We start from the raw sequence: 22,633 nt of genomic DNA on the forward strand, positions 1-22,633 counted from the left end.
TAAAATGGAGAAGAGGACACTCATTATGATTTAAGGATTGGCAATATCAGATATATTCTTGATCGCACCTGCATGGTTCATCTCCCAGTCCCATCCCAAAAAAATATGTTGGCTAATCTAAGGTTTTAAGGATTTGTTGTGAGACAAACCTATGAAAAACAAGGACAAGTGAGATTTATAGGGCGCTCTCCAACATGCAAAGAGATCCAGGAGTTTGTTTGTAAGGCCTGACATGAAAACTGCTCTTGATATTTATATATACTTATCGGAAAAATCTCAAAGGGGAAGTAATGTTAGTAAAGGAAATACATTAGTGTGGAAATGTTGTGTCAGTCCCTACAGATCCGGTAAACAGAGTCTGGTTCTCATGTCCAGCAGCCCATTTGTTCTATAGATCTTGTAAACAAATACTTAAGGTAATGGCACTGAGGGCTTTTTAGGATCGAACAAGTGGAACCAACATAAATCACTCAGTCTGCAATTGTACCTTTGTCTCCTGTTTAAGTGTTATGACCTGGGTCAAGTGGACACAACAAAAGGGAAACATGCCATATCAACGTTTAACAAAAGATTTATTAATCCAAATTAAGCCAAATTAAAGAAGTAACTAAATATGATTAAAGCGTGGGGTGTGGATATCAGTAGTGTCAGTGGTGTAAGATGTGTGTCTGAGTGTTGTAAGGTGACAGAAAGTAAAACAACAAAACTACAGCATCATAACTAAACCAATACCAAAACCAGTAATTGGAGGGGAGAGCAGAGAGCTGCCTCAGGTGTCACCAGTTGCCTTAATGAGCACCTGCAGACACAGAGCAGACAGGTAAATCTCAAGGGGTTGCACAGGGGTACAATCAGAACTGATTTCATCCATAAATAAGTCTCATCAAGATGTTTTATGTTGTTTCCATGGTTCTTGTTTGTTTGTTTTTTTGACAGTGCTGCTACAATTCTCATGAACAATTAGCAATTTGAAATCAAGCACTACCATCTAACATCATATAGTCCATGCAGGAACTGTAAACATATTTATATGGAGGTGCTTTTTATCATCTATTGACTGTTATATTTTATATGAAGTGATTGAATATAAAATGAAGTGAAAATTATATAACTATAGAAAGCCTCTTTTTTGTATCCCATTTTTGTTTGCATTGGGACCGTTGAGCACTTCATTTCAAATTTTGCAGAGGCAACGTTGTTCGTCCTCCGGTGCCGTCAAGTTGCTGAACACTACGGTTGATCTCATTTTGTCTCTGCTAATCACTATTTTCCTGACAGCAATGCAAAATGGCTGGGGACTGGCTACTCGAAACAGCAGTGACCGGCGGAATATCCTAAATGTACAAGAGGAATAGATGAGTGAGCGATAAATCTACTCCCGTAAACGCCCCTGGATGCATGCATCAACGACAGATCGTGATATTGCAAATTAACCTCCTTGAAGGTGGGTGGAGCCTGACTGCATCTCCTCAAAGCGCAGAGAGTGTCTGCAAACAGAACATGATCACCAGCAAAGGGGCAAAATGAGGCTTGTGTTCACTTTTATCTGGCTTGCTGGGAATTTTCAATTAGTTCTTAGTGTTGGATTAAACGACACGCCGACTCTTGGATCTTCAAATTCTCCCAGACTTCTGACTAAAGGTAACGTTACCTCTTCTTCATCAATATGACTCCCTGAAAATGATTATGCCATGTATTAAACCGGTGTAAATGTTGGCAAATTTAGCAAAAATTGTGAGAGTTAATCTGCTCAAATCCTTTTGTGTCCGCTAAAATCCAATTCATTTTAGATGACCCAGGTTAGGACAACTTTACTCTCCAAAGAACATGATCAGATCATATTGATCTACAACATTTTCTATTAGTGCACAATGCAGTTATTGACATAGTTCAGTCTGATCCTCACTAACATCCTTGCAGGTCTATGTACTGGTTTTGTGCCAGGCACTGAAGTTGAACTGACCCCCTTTTTCCCCCTCAGATATAATCAGTGGTGGATTGGAATACCAAGTCTATCAGAATCACAGTGTTTTCTTCTATCATGAGGACTCTGGTGAGATGTATGTTGGAGGGACTGATTTTGTGTTAAAAATTGATGTGGATGGTCACACAAACAACCATGTCATAGAGGTGAGTGACCATTGTTTTGTTTATTTTATCACCTTAAGTGTCATGTACTTGATATCCCTGTCTCTAGGCTATGTTCTTTAGCAAGTTGTCTCAGTGTTTATTGATGTGCTCTCAAATCTGTTTTTTTTTTTTTGTGGTTTAAGAGGTTTCATAATTAGATGCTGTACTGTAACAGATGGCTGTCACACTATTGTGTAAGACACAATGGGTTGTGTCTAGTATCGCCCACTGCCACAGACAGCTAGCTTCAAGTCAGGAGCAGCTGATTAACTGCTGGTTGTGAGCACACACTAACACAAACAGACCTGATAGCATATAAAATACTAAAGTTTCTATAAAAAAAAAAAAATTAAAAATTCAGAAATTTAAGATAATGCTGCCATCTGTAGTCAGACCACTTTTGTAAATCGTTCCTTGGGAATTGATGAGGAAAAGGTTAATGGTGTTTGTTTCCAAAAAAATAAAGCAAATGAGCCTAGCCCTTAATTTCACTAACGTATCTTTGGCTGGAGCAGCTGAAACTATTTAGATAGAAGACGTCATCTGGAGTAAGCGATAAGTGCAAAGAGCAACATTCCTTACAGGTTAGGTCAGTGATAAGAGCTGTATAAAATGTTGTAATTATGTTTAATCTGTCTACCGATTGATGTCCAATTGCAGAAATTTCACCTGCATACCACAGGGCAACAGCAGTGCCAAGAGGTTAGTGACTGAGGTTGATGATTTATGTGATCAGAAATGACTGCTCATCAAGTCTGAGAAATAATGGATTTTTAATATAAATTCAAATACATGTGTGATGACTTTGTAAAAACTGCCCCTCTGTGTTGTACAGGGCCCCTGCAAAAATGTCATTACTGTCATTGAGAAGTTTCAGGACAGCCTGTTTGTCTGTGGGACAAATGGACAGAACCCACAGTGCTGGAAGCTTGTGAGTTTTTGCGTACATCACATCTTTCTAACTGCATCTTTCATTCTGCAGTTTTAGTAGCTAGTTCATTTTATTGACAACAGCAGGGGCAAAGCTGATTAAAGATTAAAGAGAGATGCTTGATCAAGTAACAGACGTGCCCTGTCTGTAATTCAAGTTGGGTGTTAAGTGGCTGGTGTTGGGTTTCTTGTTTTTGTGACTCTGTATGTTTCCAACGTTTTCTACAAATAATTAATCGCAATATTATGTTGATATATTGTTTTCTGTGTTTCTACAGTTCTCTTCAGTGAACAATCAGTCTAATCAAATAGTGGACAGCTATGAGGGGACGGGCATTTCTCCGTTCATTTACACACAGAACTCACTGTCCCTCACTATAGGTAAATACAGCTTCTTGCATGATCATAAACCGTGTTTCCAAAGGTTTAAAAATGTGACTCATGTGAGTTGCAGACTTATGTAACCATATAAGGTCACATGTGATTGCGGAGTTGGCAAGACATTGCATTTTCACAGAGATGTAACCCACCCAATAGTGGAACATCTTTGCTATGTGTCTTTTCATGTGATGTGTCTCTGCTATTTTTAGAGGAGGACCTATACGCAGCAGCACCGTTGGATACTGATGGGAGTGCATTACAATTCAGAAGGAAAGCTGGAAGTAGAACTAATGTCTGGATGTATGACAATTGGGTCTCAGGTGAGAGAATCCTACTGAATTTGTCAATGAAGAGTGAATATTATCCTGTAATTCGATTTGTATAGTGATCTGACAGCACATCACATCCAAGATAGGGGTGCTTGGGCAGGAAAATTTAAATGCAAAAAAAAGAAATATGTTGTTGTTAATCACAGTTGCAATTTAAGTGCTTGTTTGTCTCATTTAATCTGAATCAAGGAAATGAGTCCAGAGACTGTTCCACCCTTACTATGATTCATGTTGTTATGTCTATGCCTTTATTGTAGTAATATTTTAGTCTGGCTTCTCCATGCCAAACTTTGTGGTCACATATGGCCAGAAGGAAACCCATACAAGGAGTGGAACAATCTGTGAAGTGGTTTGGTAATTATATCCCCTTCCTACAGAGCCCACGTTCATCTCTGCATCGTGGGTGAGGCGGAAGGAAGACGCCGACAATGAAAAAATATACATCTTTTTCCGTGAAAAGAACTCAGACCACAATCCAGAGGCTGACCCTTGGATTTCCAGAGTGGCCAGAGTTTGTAAGGTACGCTGGACAAGTTGAAATAAATTCCCTAAACCTCTTCAATAGTCAAGCTAACAGCAATCCGAATGTAGATTCCACTCATATGGAGTCCAGTTGGTCAATTATATGAAAAATTCATTCATATTCATGCTAAATGTCAAAAGGAGCTCATAACTGAGTAGTTGTCATATTGCTTCATATTACTCAGTGTAGCCAGTAAGAGGGCGTGGCGGTTAGGATGTAAGTATGAGTCAGGCGATCACTTTGACTATCATCCGTTTAAAATATATCACCAATATTAAATGTGGCTATTGTATTAAAATATCAGGAAGGGCGTGAATCACGATTTGTGACGTGAGTGCATCCTTAATTCTTCTGAATACATTTTCATTAGTACAAAGAGATTTCCCAAACTTTTATCTTCACGAATCTCTATTACTTACTTAATCCCATACATGTGAGACCGCTTGGTCTCATTTGGTCAGACAGAACAGTTTTTCGGTGTTGGACCAATTGGCACTTGTATTGATACTCAAAACATGATGTAGAATCAGTAGTATCACAGAAATAATTCTGAAAAACAACAGTTTGTCAGTTAAAGAGGATAACATGCACATTTCTAGGTCTATATTTTTATTCTGGGGCTTTATTGGAATTTCTACTGGAATATCTTTTCATGATTTACAGTTCAAAAATTCCTTATTTGTCATATACTGGCACTCAGTTCAGCCTCTGTCTGAAAAAGGCAGTCTTAGCCTGTCTTTCTAACCAATCAGAGCAGTCCTCCCTCACGATGATTGGTTAGCTCATGTAAGCTGCCCATCAGCAGATTTCCGCCACCTCCAGATGCTGCGTAAACAAGCAATAGTAGTTGGATTTTCCTGTTCTTACTTGAAATACAAACTACTGAAATACATCCATGCATGTCCGAGCCTGAATCTGATCCGAAATATGCTAGTGGACAATGTGAACAACCCATGTTTAAGATAGACATCTAACATTATAACAGTATATAAATGACCCACCTCAAGGTCCATTCAGTGGCTGTCCTGGAGCTTTCAATCATATCCCATGATTTTCATTAATAGATGAAGTTTGCCCAGATGTCCTAGAAAATGTAGATATTCAAATTTCCATCTGCTGTTGAAGATCATGTACCACCGAAGCACTACTAAATGGACCAGGAGGTGAGCTGTTGTTTCCAAGGTCAATGACACAATGATGCCTTTACGAATGGAAGCAGAAAAACCTAACAGAGCATTAGATTTATAAACATTTGAGTTTATTGCATGATATTCTCTCACACCATTGCCTTCTATTAGAATAAACAGAAATTGAATTGTGGCATCAAAATATGACTTTGAGCATATGATGCTCTTTGAGAGTGTATCCGCTTTGTATTAGTCACCTACCATGACACTTCCTTGATTTGCGAGATAAAAAAAGATGAAACACCACCATCTGCCAAACCTGTGTTCATTGATGTTGATGTTAATCTCTGCATCTTCCTGGAACAACTGTTAAGTATAGCTACTATTTACAGTTTTGCCAGTGTAGTTTGTGACACATTGGACTGGCGGTCGTCATGGATAATATGATAATCTCTTCGGAAATTAATTATTTGCTTTTACACTGCTGAAGGAAAAAAGACAGATAAGCAACCTGGATTATATCCTGTGTGAATACAATGCTAGGCTTTGACAAAAGTTTATTTATGGTTCAAGTATGAACCATCTGGTACAGGGAGGTCTCATTCCTCCCACGTAGACCAACAGAACAAGCCTCCTATTCCTTGATAAACTAATCTGACGACGTGATTATTCTGGTGAAATACAGTCTTTTTGACACCCTTGTTATTTAACATCTGTGCAAACATGACTTGCCATAAGCGGTGAAGCAATTTGTTTCAGATATCACAGCCTATGTAATGACAGTCCTATCAAATAACCCTTAGTTTGCGAATGTCAGTTTGAATGAAAATTAAACCAGGTGTAATTCGATCGTATCATTTTGCAGGTTGATGAAGGTGGATCAAAGAGATTCTTCCAGAACACGTGGACATCTTTTCTAAAGGCCCGTCTCGTCTGTGGGTATCCAGAGGAGTCGCTGTATTTCAACCGTCTACAAGATATTTATGTGATGCACGCCGAGGACTGGCATGACACAAGAGTCTATGCTCTCTTTACAAGCAGCTGGTTAGACACTTTCCCTTCTGTTATTATCTGCAACTAAGCAACATTGTGAGCGACACATTGACGCAGAATGAAAGCTCAGCATTTCGAAATGTGCTTGCACGTATAGACAAAACTAACCCTGGAAGTAGTAGAAGTAGACTTCGTTTTCATGAATAACAAACACCAAGGACAGTGGGTTATCTTGTTTGATGAGGAAAATATAAATAAATAACAGAATAAATCTAAATCAGCTCCTGATATCATCTGTTAATTTATGATTTAACCCTGTCTCCTATGAATTGCGTGAATGTACTTCTAAACTGCAAAAGAACAAAACATAATCCCACCCAAATTACGTATTCTGTCAACATAATCAAAAAATGCTGGCAAAACAATTTACTTAATCCATAGGAGGACGTGCTGGAGCAGACACACATTCTGAGAAGTAATTATATCCTTGCATGGCCCATGATGAAACCTCCCGAAAGGGTTAAACCCTTAAAGGGTTCCACCCATTACCCTCATAATAATATATTGATAACAGACAGAGGGAGTGAGTCAAAAACATAACTTAGCCACTCCCATGGTTGAAGCGATAACTAATATACAGATAAAAACCAAAGTTGTCATGGCATCTATACTAACTTCAGTCATCTTATTTCTCTTATAGGAACTCTACAGCAGTTTGCATCTATTCTGTAAAAATGATTGAGGAAGTATTTGAGAATTCATCCTTCAAAGGCTATGACAAAGAAATTCCCAAACCAAGGCCAGGAACGGTAAGGATTTGTTGCTATGTTGTTTTGCAGAGACAGAAAACTTCCTCTTAGGGTTCTGTTCTTGTTTCTATAAGTTCCTATTTGAGTTCACTCGCATGTGGCTGAGTTGGATTGTAGGTTTAAAAAAACAAAAGGATGTTATATAAAGGGGTGGAGATGTGGAAAATGTGTGTCTGCATCACTTATCCCCATCAAGAGTACTTCAATGTTTCCATTTGTATATTCAGAGATATTGTTTTTTTTTTACATGAAGTCTATTAGAGGTCAAAGCTGTAGTTGTAGAACTAAATTCTCCACAGATGGAGAATTTTTTAAATATCATCTCACTGTGGTAAATAGTTCAATAATCTATTAAGTGAGGTGAGTGACTTATTTTCCTTAAATGAGATGGACTTGTTTTTATACAACTTTGGATACTTTCAGTTTTGTATACCCAAGGATGTTAGTATAGTTTAACCTGAGTTTCCTTTTGAAGATCCTGTAAGCAGGGCTAGGTTAAAGGTTTCAGTTCTGGTGTACAATTGGTTACTTCTGTGAACTTGATATTACCTCCACCCTATCCTTCCTGCACTCAATATCACACATCAATCAATTCTTCAACTTATCTCCATTTCCTATGGTATGAAGACTACTTTCAAATGAAAATGAATGTGTCCTTGTATCTTTCAGTGTGTAAAAAACAGCAGGAGCCTGCCCCTGGCCACTGTCAATATGGTGAAGGATTATCCAGAAATGAGTGAATGGGTCCACTCGGTGCACTATAAAGCTCCGTTTTATGTAAGCAGCAACAACTACACCAAGATAGCTGTGGACAGAGTCCGGGCTGCAGACCAGCACTTCTATAACATTCTGCTTCTAGCCACTGGTATGTCCTGTTTACACTGTTAACATATAGATCATCCTCTGTGCTTTCTTTTGCAATTTGTGCTCAAATTTGGCACAAATGTTCACTTTGACTCAAGGATGAACTGATTAGATTTTTGTGGTCAAAGGTCAAGTTCATTGTGATGTCACAAAACACGTTTTTGGCCATAACTCAAGAATTCATATGTTAATTATGACAAAGTTTCACACAAATGTCTAATAGCATAAAATGATGAACTGATGACATTTTATATCCAAAAGGTTAATAGTCCACTTCATTGTGACTCATAATGTTCTGCAAAAACACTTTTCTGGCCATTATTCACCGCCAGAAACAGAAGGGGAGATTACGACCATATTTCACATTTGGTCGGATACTGAATTGGTGACATTCATCTTGGGTGTCCACCTTGAAACTGTGGTGATTGTATAGATCTTGTGTGCTGCCAGGTGGAAGATCTGTGTGAAGCATCCACAAATTTGCAGCTTCTTTGCAGCAACATCCATATCTGAAGCTTTGTCTACTGTCATGACTACAACTTTGTGTTCTATCAGAAAATTGCATGTGAACACATACAAGTCTTCACTACAAATATTATATGAGTCTGGACAAACATGATGGAAACTGCAACTTGAGCAGTTGGCGGAGGCATGCAACCGCTAAGTGGTATCTCTAGTTTATTCCTGTTTCCCTTTTGATTTGGCTCTTATCATGTATTGTTTGTTATCACTTTAAAAGAACAATGAGCTAAAAATATCTAGTTTACTGTATTACTCCAAAAATAACACGGTCTCTAATTGCTGTTTTCCATTCCAACAGATTCTGGGAAGATCCACAAAGTCTTAGAGGCTGACTCTGAACCTTTCATCATCTCTGAAACACAACTCTCCAGTCGCTCAACCATACAATCAATGAAGCTTGACTCCAAAAAGGTACAGCTCATTTAAGATGCCATTTCTAAATGTCAGACATCATGCAGTGTTGTCAGTTGTGTTTTTGTCAGCCACTGCTCCTAAGTGAAAAATTATTTTTTAAGCTAGTCAAAGTACTGTAAAGTAAAGCTGTAAAGCTGGTGAACATAGTTGAATATTTAGCAGCTAAAGAGCCAGATATTTCCCTTAGGAGTTGGTGGAGACCAAAACAGAGCTAAAAAGAGAATATATATGGTACTTACTTGCGTCAGGTGGCTAGAAACATGACTCCAGGTGAATGCTACTGTAGCTCCATTTCTGCTGGATGTGTCACTGTGGCAATTGTTTGCTAGCACACATAACTTGTTGAGATGTTAAGTCAATGTTATGCTGACAGCTTGTTACACTGCATTTAAGCGGCCAAAAAACCTATTAATGTAGGTTTAAAGTGAAATCATATTTTTCTTTCTGTCTTTCTTTGCTCAGAAAAAATTAGTCGTGGGCTTTTCAGAGAAGATTTCAATCGTGGACCTCCAGAGTTGTCAAGAGTACAACACATCCTGTGCAGATTGTGTTCTGGCCCGAGACCCGTACTGTGCCTGGACTAATTTAGGATGCACCCCGACTGTCCCGTAAGTGTGGACAGTACTGAACACAAGGCTTTCCACTTAACATATTAGAGTCAACAATATTGAAATAGCTGCTCTCTGCATGTTCTTTAGAATATCACTGTACTGCCAAAGATAGGAAGAAATATTTAAGCAAAGATAAGAAAAAAATGAGAGTTTTCTGGTCACTCATTCCTCACAAAAAATTACTTGATTGAACATGTTTTTTGTTTATGTTCACAGTGGGGGCATTCAAAATATTGTTGATGGGCAAAAAAGTGTGTGCTCTACATCAGTAGGAGGTAAGAAAGTATGAGACTGTTATCATTCATATTTCATACTGGCAAAATGTTCAAAAAATTTTTGGTCTCACCTGTATTCAATCTTCTTTTTTTTTCTTCAAGAACAAAAGCAAGGAAACCGGACCAAACGGGCTATTGTTTCACGAGTAATGGCGGATTTTAGAACTTTTCACTCAGTCCCCCTGGGTGTCCCTTTCTATCTGTCATGTCCTATAGACTCTTACCACGCTGACTACACCTGGAAGCACAGAGACCAGAGCAGCCCTTGTCTGCAAATGCAGTCTAACTGCCTGCTCCTTATCCCTGGCATGAGACAAGAGAACTATGGTAGCTATGAGTGTGTTTCCAAAGAAAAAGACCACACCAAAGTGTTGAAAAAATACCATCTTACAAGGCAAATAATCCCAGATACAACCATTGTTAGAAGCAATATCCCTGACAACAACAATATTGCATCAGCTCTTGTGCCGCAGATAGTATGGATCAGACTTGGGCTGTCTGTAGCAGTGTTGGGGGTTTTCAGATAGAGGATGCACAAATAACTCCTTGCACCATACACTCTGTTCTCTTTGAAAAGCTTCCTCTGTTTGTACTTTTGTCTTAAAATATAACATCAACATTCTAGGGGCGCAATGTCCGTTCTATTCTTAATCAGACCCGGATGCAGGCAGCACTAACACCTATCTGCAGCTCAACAATTCAAACAGGAACACTTCCATTGTGAAATTAAAACCTTATTTGTGCAAGTTGTTACATAGCTGTGTTTGGCGGAAGAGTCTGGTTTTCAATTCTATGGGAACACACTGTTGCCAAGTGTGTTTTCAAAAAGGAGCAAGAATACAATAGAATAGAATACCGTCATTGTCATTGCACATAGTCGTACAACAAAATTTGTTGTGCAGCTCCTGAAAACAGTTCACACATTCATCCATACGTACGCACCCTGTCATTGCAGGCAAGCAATAACAAAACAGTTGGTGTGATGAAGAGAGAAAGCAAGAATGCTGGTCAGCAGTAGGGCACAGAGTGACTTATTTGAGATGTTTAATGGTGCCTAATGGTGTTTGTGTGGATCAGCTGCACAAACAACAACATTTCATTAAGTGAGACTTAATTTTAAAACAAGGCAATAAAGAGAAGGAACAGAAAGTAATCTGAAGGGAATTTCTTTTGGTTCAGGCTGTATATGGTCCGGAAGCCACAGATATACAGTTGGGATGGTGTAGTTGCTGTTGTGTAGAGGTGAGGCATGCACATGTTGAAGCCAGCTGCTCTTCTGGTCAGGAAAATATAAAGTTCCTGTCCACTCCAGTCCACTGATTCATTTGTATTTGTATCAGATTGTTTAGGGAAGGGTGGTGGCGGCCAGAGACCCCCCACTAAATTTCCCTGTTTTGTTTAACCTCCTCCTCCCGTTGTCATAACAGTCAGGTCAGGGAGTACTAATCCTAATCCTTTTAAAATCAGACACCTTGCTTAATTTATAGATCCATTTTGACCAAAAAAAAAAAATCTTTTTAAAGATTTTGTATTGATACTACATGACAATATGAGCAATATTAGAATGCAAATTGCACTTTAAGTAGAACAGATTTTAGATGTTTGTTAGAGGTTTTGACTGCATCTACATTGTGTGCACACATCTGTCATTGAAGAGCTATTTTTCTTGTCAGTTATTTATATTTAAGGTATTTCTCAAATGTTTTAAACCACTAAGCGTAATATATTTATTATGTAGATTTTATTTTGGTACGATCTTAACTTTTATTTTGCTGTTTATTCTTTCTTGTTGCAAAATGAATGTTTTGGTATTTGCAAGCAATATGTGTGCATTTAAACAATTGTATATTTTTATATACCCACTGTTCTTTTAAAAGAATTTAAGTAAATATCACTGATTTCCTAATCATTAAAATAAAAACTTATGGAGTTGAAAACCACTTGTGATTGAATCCAAGAAAGTACTTTATTCATCTTAGTAGGTCATGCCCTCATCAGACATGGCACCCAGTAAACCACGTGCAGTCTCATCAGAGCACAGACAACTGTGTAAGGATCTTTAGCTTAATCTGTCTTATTCCTGGATGTGAAATCTCAACTCTCCTAAGTGAGTACATCGTGTGCGCATGAGGAGAGGAAATGACAGCGTAACATCACTGTATCTCTATGGCAATCACTTCATTACCACTCATGTGGAAATCCTGGATTCTTGTGTATTTCCTTTCAGGTTAACTAATTGGGGTTTAAAAGCTCCACGAGAATCCTCCTGTGCTTTATATTTCGTTTATCCTAGATCCAAGATGAACATCAGGATCACACATCTACAGCACCTCTGAATCTTATTTCCATTTTCAGATATTGAACTCTCATAAACTTTGCCACCTGTTACAAAGTGATCTGCTGTGATTTGTGCTGTTATTGAAGCATTATGAACAAGAGAAAATGATCATAAAGGCATGTTAACCCTCATACCAAACCCTCTTGTTACTTGTTTAAGCCAGTCATCCTCCATTTAGGAAAATATTGTCTTACAACATAACAGGCAATCAACATGATATAAATAAAGTAAAATCTTCTTTCCACCCACAGGCTCCACCTAATAGCACACACCCTCCAATTTCGTCAGTTGTTTTCATCTGAATCCTCTGAGTGATCAACACAGACTTCTGACAGCTGAGAAAGAGGCGACTGCATGCTTATAAACATGTTTTCTTTTCCCAGCAGTGTAGTGTGCAGCATGACTACAGCTGACCCTCCTACTTTAAATGTGTCTTGCTGTCAGGTCACAATAATGAAGATCATGAGCTCTCAGGATAAGCCGGAGCTGACTGGACTCCTGACCTAACAGCTCAGCTCCTGCAGTGATTAAGTACCTACCTGGCTCAATACTGTTTGCTGCTGAGATGTTATTCATAGTTGCGGTGATATATCATGTGTTTTCATGGATGTGTGTGATATATTGCGTGTGGTTTCTACATGAGTAATTGCCTGAGCCACACTTTGTAATTAAATCCAAGCCCTCCCTGCTTTTGGATAAAACAAAAAATATGTTAATGGTTTCATGGCAACCTTGTATTTGGCTTTGTGCTTGTATAGCTTAGTGTCACTGATAGGATTTCCCTCACGCCTACTTTAAGAAGTACTCTCAGTATCCCCATATCTTCACTGTCAGCTGCACTAAGTCTGGAGAGTGCCACACTGCAGTCTAAACTGTGATATAATGACCATGAGCTTGTGGTTTTTATGCCGTGCTTATATGAGTGCAAGTCGACCTTGATCCTTTGGGGATTGTACATTCCATGTTTTCCTGTTGTGTTTTGTTGACAGGAAAGTCGAATGAAAGGGAACCAAAGTAACGGAAACCATGTAACAAAAAAAAAAAAACAAACCCCACAAATCCCATTTTTTCTATGCAAGGAAACCAAAGGCATGGTTCATGGTTGGAACCACACCCTTTGGATTTACAAACAAATTGTATTCAAGAACATATGAAACTGTGACATTTCCCAATGTACCACATAACACAAGAAATTAATGGTATCCAAAATATGTTTAATATTTGTATGAACCATATGTATAGTTTACTTACAGCAAGGCGGTCCTTATTCTCTGACTTAATTGCCAAAAACAATAATAATGCACTTGCCTTGTTTGCTACTGTTGACAGGCTAACAAACTCTCCTGTGTAAGTAGCCCCTGAACTTTTATCCACATGACAAACAGTCAGTGCCTCCATATCAGGTACAGGATATGTGTTGTCCCTGTGTCCACTTAAAATCAATACAAGTAGTATGACACAATTTTATCTGATCAACCATAAAAACCTGCAGTACATTATACAACATCTGAAACCCTCCTCCAGCTGCCTTGATATTCTGCCTACAGGCTTTTTCAAAATTGTTTCAAATTGCATGGCCTCAGATCTCTAACAGATTGTCAACACATCGCTTTTCTCAGGTGTCTTCCCACCTGCCCTGAAAACTGCCATCATCAAGCCACTCTTAAAAAAGAACAATCTAGACACTTCACTAATGAACAACTATAGGCCCATATCAAACCTCCCGTTTTTAAGTAATATCATTGAAAAATCTGTTTTTCAACAGCTGGACAAATTCTTGGCTCCAAACAACTGTTTTGTTGTCTTCCAGTCAGGATTTCAACCACACTACAGTACTGAGACTGCTCTTGTTAAGGTGACATACACTTAAACACAGACAGTGGCAGAATTTCAGTATTAGTATTATTGGATCTCAGTGCTGTATTTGACAAAGTTGAACACAACATATTACTAGACAGAGTGGAAAACTGGGTGGGACTTTCTGGCACAGTACTAAACTGGTTTGAATCCTACAGAAAGGACAGGGACTACTTTGTGTCTATAGGTAATCAAACATCTGAGCAGACAAAAATGACATGCAGAGTTCTCCAAGGCTCCATTCTGGGGCCTCTTCTGTTCAGCATCTACATGCTCCCACTGGCTCAGATTATGGAAAACAGAAAAATACCACAATTATGCAGACAACACATACATTTACATGACCATATCACCAGGCGACTATGGTCCAATACAAGCACTGAGTGTGTGCATTGAATAAATCAACGATTGGATATGCCAGAATTTTCTTCAATTAAGATTTAATTAAGAATTAAGATAAAACTGAAGTAATTGTTTTTGGAGCCAAGGAAGAACAATTAAAAGTCAGCACTCATGTTCAATCAATAATGTTAAAAACCACAAACCAAGCCAGAAATCTTGGTGTAGTCATGGACTCAGACCTGAATTTCAACAGCCAACAATTACAAAGTCAGCCTACTATCACCTAAAGAATATATCAAGAATTAAAGGACTTATGTCTCAGCAGGATTTGGAAAAACTTGTCCATACATTTATCTTCAGTAGACATGACTACTGTAATGCTGTCTTCACAGGTCTCCCTAAAAAACTCATCAGACAGCTGCAGCTGATTCAGAGCACTGCTGCTTGAGTCCTAACTAAGACTATGAAAGTGGATCATATCACTCCACTTCTCCTATCTTTAGACTGGCTTCCTGTCTGTCAAAAAAATAATTTTAAAATACTACTGTAGGTATATAAAGCACTGAATAGTTTAGTTCCAAAATACATTTCTGATATGCTGCTACATTATGAACCATCCAGACTTCTCACGTTGTCTGGGACAGGTCTGCTTTCTGTTGCCAGAGTCAAAACTAAACATGAAGAAGCAGAGTTCAGTTATTATGCACTGCATATCATAATAAACTCCCAGAAAACTGCAGGTCTGCTGCAACTCTCAGTTCTTTTAAATCACAGCTGAAGACTTTTCTGTTTGTGGCTCCCTGTTATTATACCAAATTTGAGGATTATTGTCTTACCTTGCACTGTAACTTTTATTCTCCTGTTTTATCTGTCTTATTCTATTTTAGCTTATTTTTATTTACAATTTAACACTTTTAATTGTATTTAAATATCTTTTTACTTTACCTTGTGTTGCTTTTATATTCTGTCTTGATGACTTTTATGCTCTATGTAAAGCACTTTGAATTGCCATGTTGTTGAAATGTGTTATACAAATAAACTTGCCTTGCCTTGCCTCACAGTAGAGGTTTGCTTTGAGTACAAGAATGATACAGATTCTGTCTGTAATTGCAGACTTTTGACAGCAGAGATCACTGCAATCTAATAGAACAGACACATTTAGACCCCAACAGTTATTTATTTATTTCTATTCATGAGTTTATTTGTCAGGGACGATGCAAAAAACATTGTAACAGGTTAAAATAACATGAGACAGATGTATTGCATATAGGATTTCTAGCCAAAGTCAATTTGCGACCCCTGTCCCTGGTTAGGCTTTGTCTACTTAAAAATAGTCATAACATATCATTACCAGAAATACATTGGTTAAATAGAGCTCATAATAAATAGTAACATTCTCAATAACAACAGTATTTACATCAAATGACAATCAATTTATATGTGTTGCGTAGGTGTGCATGTGTGTATGTTCCTTACTTCATGGCAATGGTGTGTTTGTGTGCATAATAGTTATAGGTGTGCGTGTCCATGTACATACATGTATAGTCTTTATGAGTATGTATGTATGTTTGTTTATCTGTATGTATCTGTTCCTCTATCAGTGTGTAGATGTCCATGTGCATGTGTGGAGGTGCAGGTTTAGTTTTCTTTCAGCCAGTGTTTCACGTTTTCATTAAATGTTTTCAGATCAGTTTGTATTTTTATTTCTGTTGATAGGGCATTCCAAAAATGTATCCCTTTTACTGAAAAAGATAACTGAAAGTGGTTTTGCGCTGTACCACCCTGCAGTTGTCATTTGCTGATCCCCTAGTGGCAATTCTACTGGTGTTTATTTTTGTTACATATGGACAAAGTACAGCTGGGGCGAGATTATTCACACATTTAAAAATCAGGTTGATAAAATAAAACTTGATGAAGCTGTCATAACTAAGTAACTTGTACTTTTTTTCAGAATTATACAATGGTGCCATTTCATTTGTTTTTGATCCATTATTTTCAGTGCTTGTTTGTATAGTGATGTAACAGGTTTGACAGTTGACTGTGAAGCCTGACTCCATACAGTAACACAATAGGATAAATGTGAAAACATTATGGCATGCATAAACAGTTGAGCTGCCTTAAGGGGTATGTAATGTCTTATCATTCTAAAACAGCTCAGATTCATCTTTATTGTCTTGCATAGCTTTTTAACATGTTTATCAAATTTGTGATGGGACCTAAAAATTTAAAATCACTGACTTCCCTTATTTCCTCTTGATCTATTTTGATTGTAAACTTATCTTTTGTTTTCCTTCTCATGGAAAAACACATTGACACAGTCTTTTTATGATTGTTTTTGAGCCACTGAGCCATTGGGATACACCCTCCATTTAAACTATCAAAAGGTCCAACCCTTACCCTTACCCTGAACTGAACCCCCATCAGACAGCACACATTAATCACGTGCAGTTTAATGAGATTACAGACAACACTGTGAGGATCTTTATTTCAACCTGTCTTTTTCATGGATCTCAAGTCTCAACACTCCTAATGATGTTAATATTTGTATCTATGTATAATTTTCTTACAGGCTTGTTATGACTGCATGAATGATACAGATTGTGTCTGTAATTACAGTCTTCTGACAGCAGAGGGCACTGTTGTTTAAGAACTAACATACTACTTGCCTAACCCTAACCTTGCCTTAACTTTAAACCAAGTCTTCAGCCTAAAATTTTATGATTGAAGAGAGAAGAGAGTTATATATATATATATAGAGAGAGAGAGAGGAGAGAGAGAGAGAGACAGAGAGAGAGAGCAGTATAGGAGTGAAAATAAGACTAGCTACTATTATATTAACTACATGAAAATTAAGAACAAAAGCCATGTGAAAGGCAGAGGTTGGGTATTTACATTCATTTTTTACATTTACATATTGTCTTATATATATGATGGCGTATCTATTGTACGTTTATCATGCATTGTAGTGTATTGTTTGAACTGGGGAACAGACAGACATGGCAGAGTTCATAGTGCACCAGACGGTGGCAGTATTTTAACAGGAAACAAGTCTCCTCAAGTACTAACACTGATCCATGACTCAAATATATTTATTTATTTATCTAACTAAATCTAATACTAACAGCGTTTATCTTAAAATAATATACTTTAAGTCATAGGCTACGCAAGTGACTTATACACACAAAATGATAGGCCTATATGTACATACTTTGTGCAAATTCTGGGTAGGTAGGTTAAGAAAAACAAATTTGTCTTAAATCTTTAAACGCTTTGTATCAGTTGTAGATGCCACTTCCGGCTTATATTCTTTAAATGAATGAATCCAAGCGTCACATAGCTTAATGATGATTTGTTTCAATCAAATAAAATCAACTAACCTGGACCAGCCACCTGATGTGGCTCAAGTATTTGGGGCTTTTCTCTCATTGGACATTTTTCAATTCAGCCTTTTCATACTTTTTCCTATTTCTTTATTTTATTTAATTCAAGATAAATACTAATATATATTAATATTGCAGCATTGTCGAAAACTGTGCCTGTAGCCTGATAGTCGCAGCACAACTAAACTTAAAATCTTTGTTTGGAAACTCTTGGTTGAGTCCTTTGATTAAAGACAATAGGCTGCAGCCAGACCGAATGAGGTCAAAGATTAGGCTTGGGTCGGGGTAATAAATTAAACATCGGTTCCTAAATTATGAATTTTCTTTGAGGGTGGAGGACGCGGAGCTTCTGTATCTTTAATAGTGAGGAGCGAGATGGGAGAGGCTGCGCGTTCACGGTTCCTTTTCTCGCTCCTCGGCGGCGGGAGCGCGCAGTGGATCCCACACTCGCTGGAGAGGAAAAAAGCGCCGTCGGACTGCAACAGCGACTTACCGGGAAAAAAATGATCCCTCCACCGCCCTTCATCAACGCTGTCGAGTTCCGCAAAAGTCATGTGAAAGGATCCACAACATATGAGGATACGAGTTTTTTCGACCATTAAACTTGTTTCAGAGGATTGCAAACTCCGAGAGTGATTTATAAGACACAGGAATTGAAGTTAACATTGGAAAGGTAAGATGATTCAGTAGTTTATAATGTGTGAAAATATGAAAAAATACTGACCTTGTGCAGCATCTTCCAGATCAAAGCTAAGGAGGAAGAAATCGCCAATAGCCTTGAGGTTCATTGCAACTCTCATTAATCACAAGGGCATCTTTTCATGAGCGCAAAAAAGCTGCTCTGGAAATGAATTGTGGAAACATTGTATTTTAACTTTTGCTGAAAGCAAAATGTTTTGGTTAACTACAGAAATAAAAGGTTCATAAAAGATTGTGTCCTCTGGTTTATGGAGACGCGCTCAGGGCAGGAGAGAGCACCTGATCCTGAAATTGCTGCAAATATGACACACAGCATATGTGCATATGTGCTGTTATTAAGTGCATGGATGTCCAAAACACCAAAAAATTATATGTTGTTTTTGTGCTGTGCTTTAGGGCAAAGTATCATGTCTTGTCATTATGCATCTGATGCTTTCAGTCAGATTGTGTGAGAGCAGCAGTTGTATTCTCACCAAGTGTTTTCAGTTTTTGTTTTTTATGAGTTTGTAGTGCAATGTTGAGAGCTTTGATGTCCTATTAAGAGGCATCACTTACCTAGTAAAACACATTTCAACTGATATGAAATGTAAAGCTTTCACTATAAATTTCTGCTGGTGCAATGGACATAATGGATGTTTTATAAATGTCTGATAACAATTTGACTCTTGGCTAATTGTTAATGGATATTTGCAGGCGCAGAAAATGGCGAGAAGGCTTCTGCAGCTCCTTGCCTTGTGGACTACTGTGATCGGCATTGTTCAGTGCTGTCCAGAGCTCTGCAGCTGCCAGGATAAATTTGCCCACCAGTTTGCAGACTGTGCTTACAAAGATCTGCTGGTGGTACCTGTGGGTCTACCCTCTAATGTTACCACTGTGAGCCTCTCTGCTAATAAGATCAAATTACTGAAAAGTAAAAGCTTCATCAACATCACTCAGGTCACTTCTCTCTGGCTTGCCCATAATGAGATAGTTACCATAGAGACGGACACCTTGGCCCCCCTGATTCAGCTCCGCAACCTGGACATCAGCTACAACAAAATTGTGAACTTTCCTTGGGAGGATCTGCACAACCTCACTGCCCTGCAGCTTCTGAAAATGAACAACAATGAAATGGTGAATCTTCCAAAGGATGCCTTCTCTACACTCAAAGACCTGAGGTCGCTGCGCATTAACAACAACAAGTTTACCACCATTGTGACAGGTACCTTTGATGCCCTCTCTTCCATGTCGCACCTTCAGATTTTTAACAACCCCTTCACATGCTCCTGCAACCTGGAGTGGCTGAGGGATTGGATCACAACAACTAAGATTTCTGTTCCTGAGCCAAACAGTATTTTATGTGAGGCCCCTGAACACCTGAAAGGTATAATGGTTACAAAAATCCCCGCGCTGAACTGTAAGGCCCCTACTGTCACAATAACCTACCAGCCAAACCTTGAGAACACAGAGCTCTATGAGGGCTCCATGGTCATCTTAACCTGCGAATCAAAAGGAAGTCCCAAACCACAGGTCAGCTGGGAGGTGAATGCAGGAAATCAAAATGTTATATTCCCCTTGCCCTCCACTGGAGAAATAAATGATATGCCAATCAATGATAAAACAACCAACAATCAATTTCTCGTTTATGGAAATGGCACGCTCATCATCCCACGTATGAGTAAAAAGGAAGATGGAAATTACAGCTGCTCTGCAGTGAATGATTTAGGAAAGGCAGAGAGCAGTGTTAAAGTGGCTCTGGCAGGCACCCAAAAACATGCCAGCAAGTCAACAGTCGATTCTACAGTGGACAAGATCCGCCCGTCTGCTAACAAGCCTACAGAGCCTAAGACCTCCAAAAACAATGTGATCAACTGGGACAAATCCGAAGAAAGGACAAAGATTAGTCCTGGAGGCTCATCAGATAAACATGATGGCATAGGGCAGGTTGATGGTGATTCAAAGGACCGCACCTTTGCAAGCAAGTGTGGTGTGAGAGATAGCAGTGAATACATCTCCAACCATGCCTTCAACATGAGCTTGGAGGACCTGAAGCAGTACACTTTTGATTTTGGTGTTATTGCGCTGGAAGTGTCGGAGACGGAGGCCAAAGTACAGCTGAATCCGCTGCAGCTTCCCAGCAGCAAATCCAACCTTCATCTCAGTCAGACTGAAAATTTGGAAACAGTGAATAAAGAGCCTTTGGGTCTGTTCCAGTCCTCATCTGGTAAAGCCTCCCTGGACATGCTCTACCTCTGTGTAAATACAGGTAATGGACACTCCATGGTTCAATGGTCCAACATAGCGGAAGGGGTTAATTCCTACCGCTTCCACGGTTTACAGCCTGGCACCAATTACACACTTTGTCTCACCTATGGGGGGCAGGACTGCCAAGTCCAAGTTGTCTTCACAACTAGGAAGAAGATCCCCTCCCTGCTTATCATTGTAGTTGTCAGCATCTTCCTGCTGGGTCTGGCAACTGTGCCCTTGCTGGGGGCCACCTGCTGCCATTTATTATACAAGTACCAGGGAAAGACCTACAAGCTGATCATGAAGGCTCAGAACCCGGATCAGATGGAGAAACAAATGACTGGAGATTTTGATCCCAGGGCATCTTTTGTGGAGTCAGAGAAAACCTTCAACCCCAGCGAGTTGGGCGAAGGGGAGGGAGAGGCCGACGGAGACGAAGGAGACGGAGAGGGAGAGGCTGAGGGCAGCGTGGTGACAGAGTCCATCCCCGGATCCTCATCCAAAACCAACCAAGAGGAGTTTGAAGTGGGCTCAGAGTACAGTGACAGATTACCGCTGGGAGCAGAGGCAGTCAACATCTCGGAGGAGATCAATGGCAACTACAAGCAGCCAAGTCGCTGAGCTCCGCTGATGTCTGCGAGTATATTGTAAAATATTTTACTTTCAAGTAGCCTACATTCAAGCAGGTAACTCACCCACCATTACTATACGTGAAAACAATGGCATCTGATTAAAAAGGTGGCTCTTTTTTATTTTTTACCTCAGAAAGTACTCCGTCATTCACTGAGATTGTGAACTGATTCATGTGACATTTGTAGTCAGCCGTAAGGTTACAATGCAAGCACACATTTCTACAGTTTATCAGACCTCAAAACTGGACAGGAAAACAACAAAATGTTCCCTTTCTGCAGGACAGACACAGATGGGCATGGGTACAAATTGCGCATAAGGCGAGACGCGGAGCTCGTCGGAGTTAAGCGTAATTTGAGGGCAAAAAGTGAAAAGTTTTATCACCGAGAGCACAAAAAAACAAGCAAAAACTGCAATATATTTATAGCCATTTGAAATTAACTAACATCAGGGACCATTGCTCATTCTAAGCTGTGTGCGTATGTGCAAGGCTGTGGATTAGCCCTCTCTCTCTCTCAAAAAAAACAAAACAAAAACAAAATCTAAATACGGCCAATTATCATCCTCTCAGGTGTCGGCGCTCCGGCTCCACTCTGCTCGTCCACGGATTTTATTAATCGCAGATTTGGAGTCTTTTTTTAGTTTTTAACTGGCAAATGATATTGTGCAAATATTTGGGTGAATTGCGCCTCAGAGCGCACACAGAAGCGCCCTGCCCGCTGTCCTGTGTGCCTAAAAGGGACATTTCTCTTACAGCTGTGTTGTGCTTGACATGAAATCCCTGGTTATTTACCGACAAATGTTGTTTCACGTAATGTAAGGCTTTAAAAATGTGCGACTGTAACCTCTTAATCAACGGGTGCTTGCTATACTCTCGCTTTTTACAATGAACGTGTCCATGGCATGTCACACGTATTTCCTTGTGTGGTTCTTATTAGTGTAGTCTAGAGGACTTTAGATGTTTACTGTCAACCTGTGATGTAAAGCCATGTGAATTTAAATGATTCTTTTTTACGACGGTAAGTAAGTTTTTATGAAGCCTCAATAAAAGGGCGCATGTGTGCGTCAGGCGGCTTCACTGTCTTGTAATTTGATGCATAGTGAGTTTTTGTGAACTATGTTGTAAAGCGAAAAAAAAAACAACCCGTGACCTTTCAGGATTTTTTGATATAATTTTATGTAAGTGGAATTAATAAAACATATGAAACAATACAGGCTATTTTCTGGATTTGTCTCTGATTTTGCGGACACAG

The 22,633-nt window shown here is 39.0% G+C and overlaps 2 protein-coding genes across 2 annotated transcripts; both read left to right on the forward strand.

The window, feature by feature from the left end:
• Nucleotides 1–801: 801 nt before the first annotated feature.
• sema7a (semaphorin 7A) lies at nucleotides 802–11,848 on the forward strand. Its single transcript, XM_044356742.1, has 15 exons — nucleotides 802–820; nucleotides 1,279–1,641; nucleotides 1,982–2,130; nucleotides 2,791–2,832; nucleotides 2,966–3,061; nucleotides 3,339–3,441; nucleotides 3,651–3,761; nucleotides 4,148–4,290; nucleotides 6,286–6,464; nucleotides 7,114–7,222; nucleotides 7,892–8,087; nucleotides 8,907–9,019; nucleotides 9,485–9,630; nucleotides 9,850–9,908; nucleotides 10,011–11,848. Exons 2-15 carry the CDS (start codon nucleotides 1,524–1,526, stop codon nucleotides 10,433–10,435), a joined length of 1,989 nt encoding a protein of 662 aa, XP_044212677.1. The 5' UTR covers nucleotides 802–820; nucleotides 1,279–1,523; the 3' UTR covers nucleotides 10,436–11,848.
• A 6,370-nt stretch (nucleotides 11,849–18,218) lies between these two features.
• On the forward strand, nucleotides 18,219–22,592 carry islr2 (immunoglobulin superfamily containing leucine-rich repeat 2). The gene is made up of 2 exons (XM_044356211.1): nucleotides 18,219–18,498; nucleotides 19,218–22,592. Exon 2 carries the CDS (start codon nucleotides 19,227–19,229, stop codon nucleotides 21,369–21,371), a length of 2,145 nt encoding a protein of 714 aa, XP_044212146.1. The 5' UTR covers nucleotides 18,219–18,498; nucleotides 19,218–19,226; the 3' UTR covers nucleotides 21,372–22,592.
• Nucleotides 22,593–22,633: the final 41 nt, after the last annotated feature.

The sequence above is a fragment of the Thunnus albacares genome, chromosome 7 (assembly GCF_914725855.1).
Source record: "Thunnus albacares chromosome 7, fThuAlb1.1, whole genome shotgun sequence".
Lineage (NCBI taxonomy): Eukaryota > Metazoa > Chordata > Actinopteri > Scombriformes > Scombridae > Thunnus > Thunnus albacares.

Coding starts and splice junctions, on each gene's coding strand:
- sema7a (XM_044356742.1), top strand. CDS start 1,524: ATGAGGCTTGTGTTCACTTTTATCTGGCTTGCTGGGAATTTTCAATTA. Junction 2,833..2,965: donor GGCAACAGCAGTGCCAAGAG/GTTAGTGACTGA, acceptor TGTGTTGTACAG/GGCCCCTGCAAAAATGTCAT. Junction 8,088..8,906: donor CATTCTGCTTCTAGCCACTG/GTATGTCCTGTT, acceptor CCATTCCAACAG/ATTCTGGGAAGATCCACAAA.
- islr2 (XM_044356211.1), top strand. CDS start 19,227: ATGGCGAGAAGGCTTCTGCAGCTCCTTGCCTTGTGGACTACTGTGATC.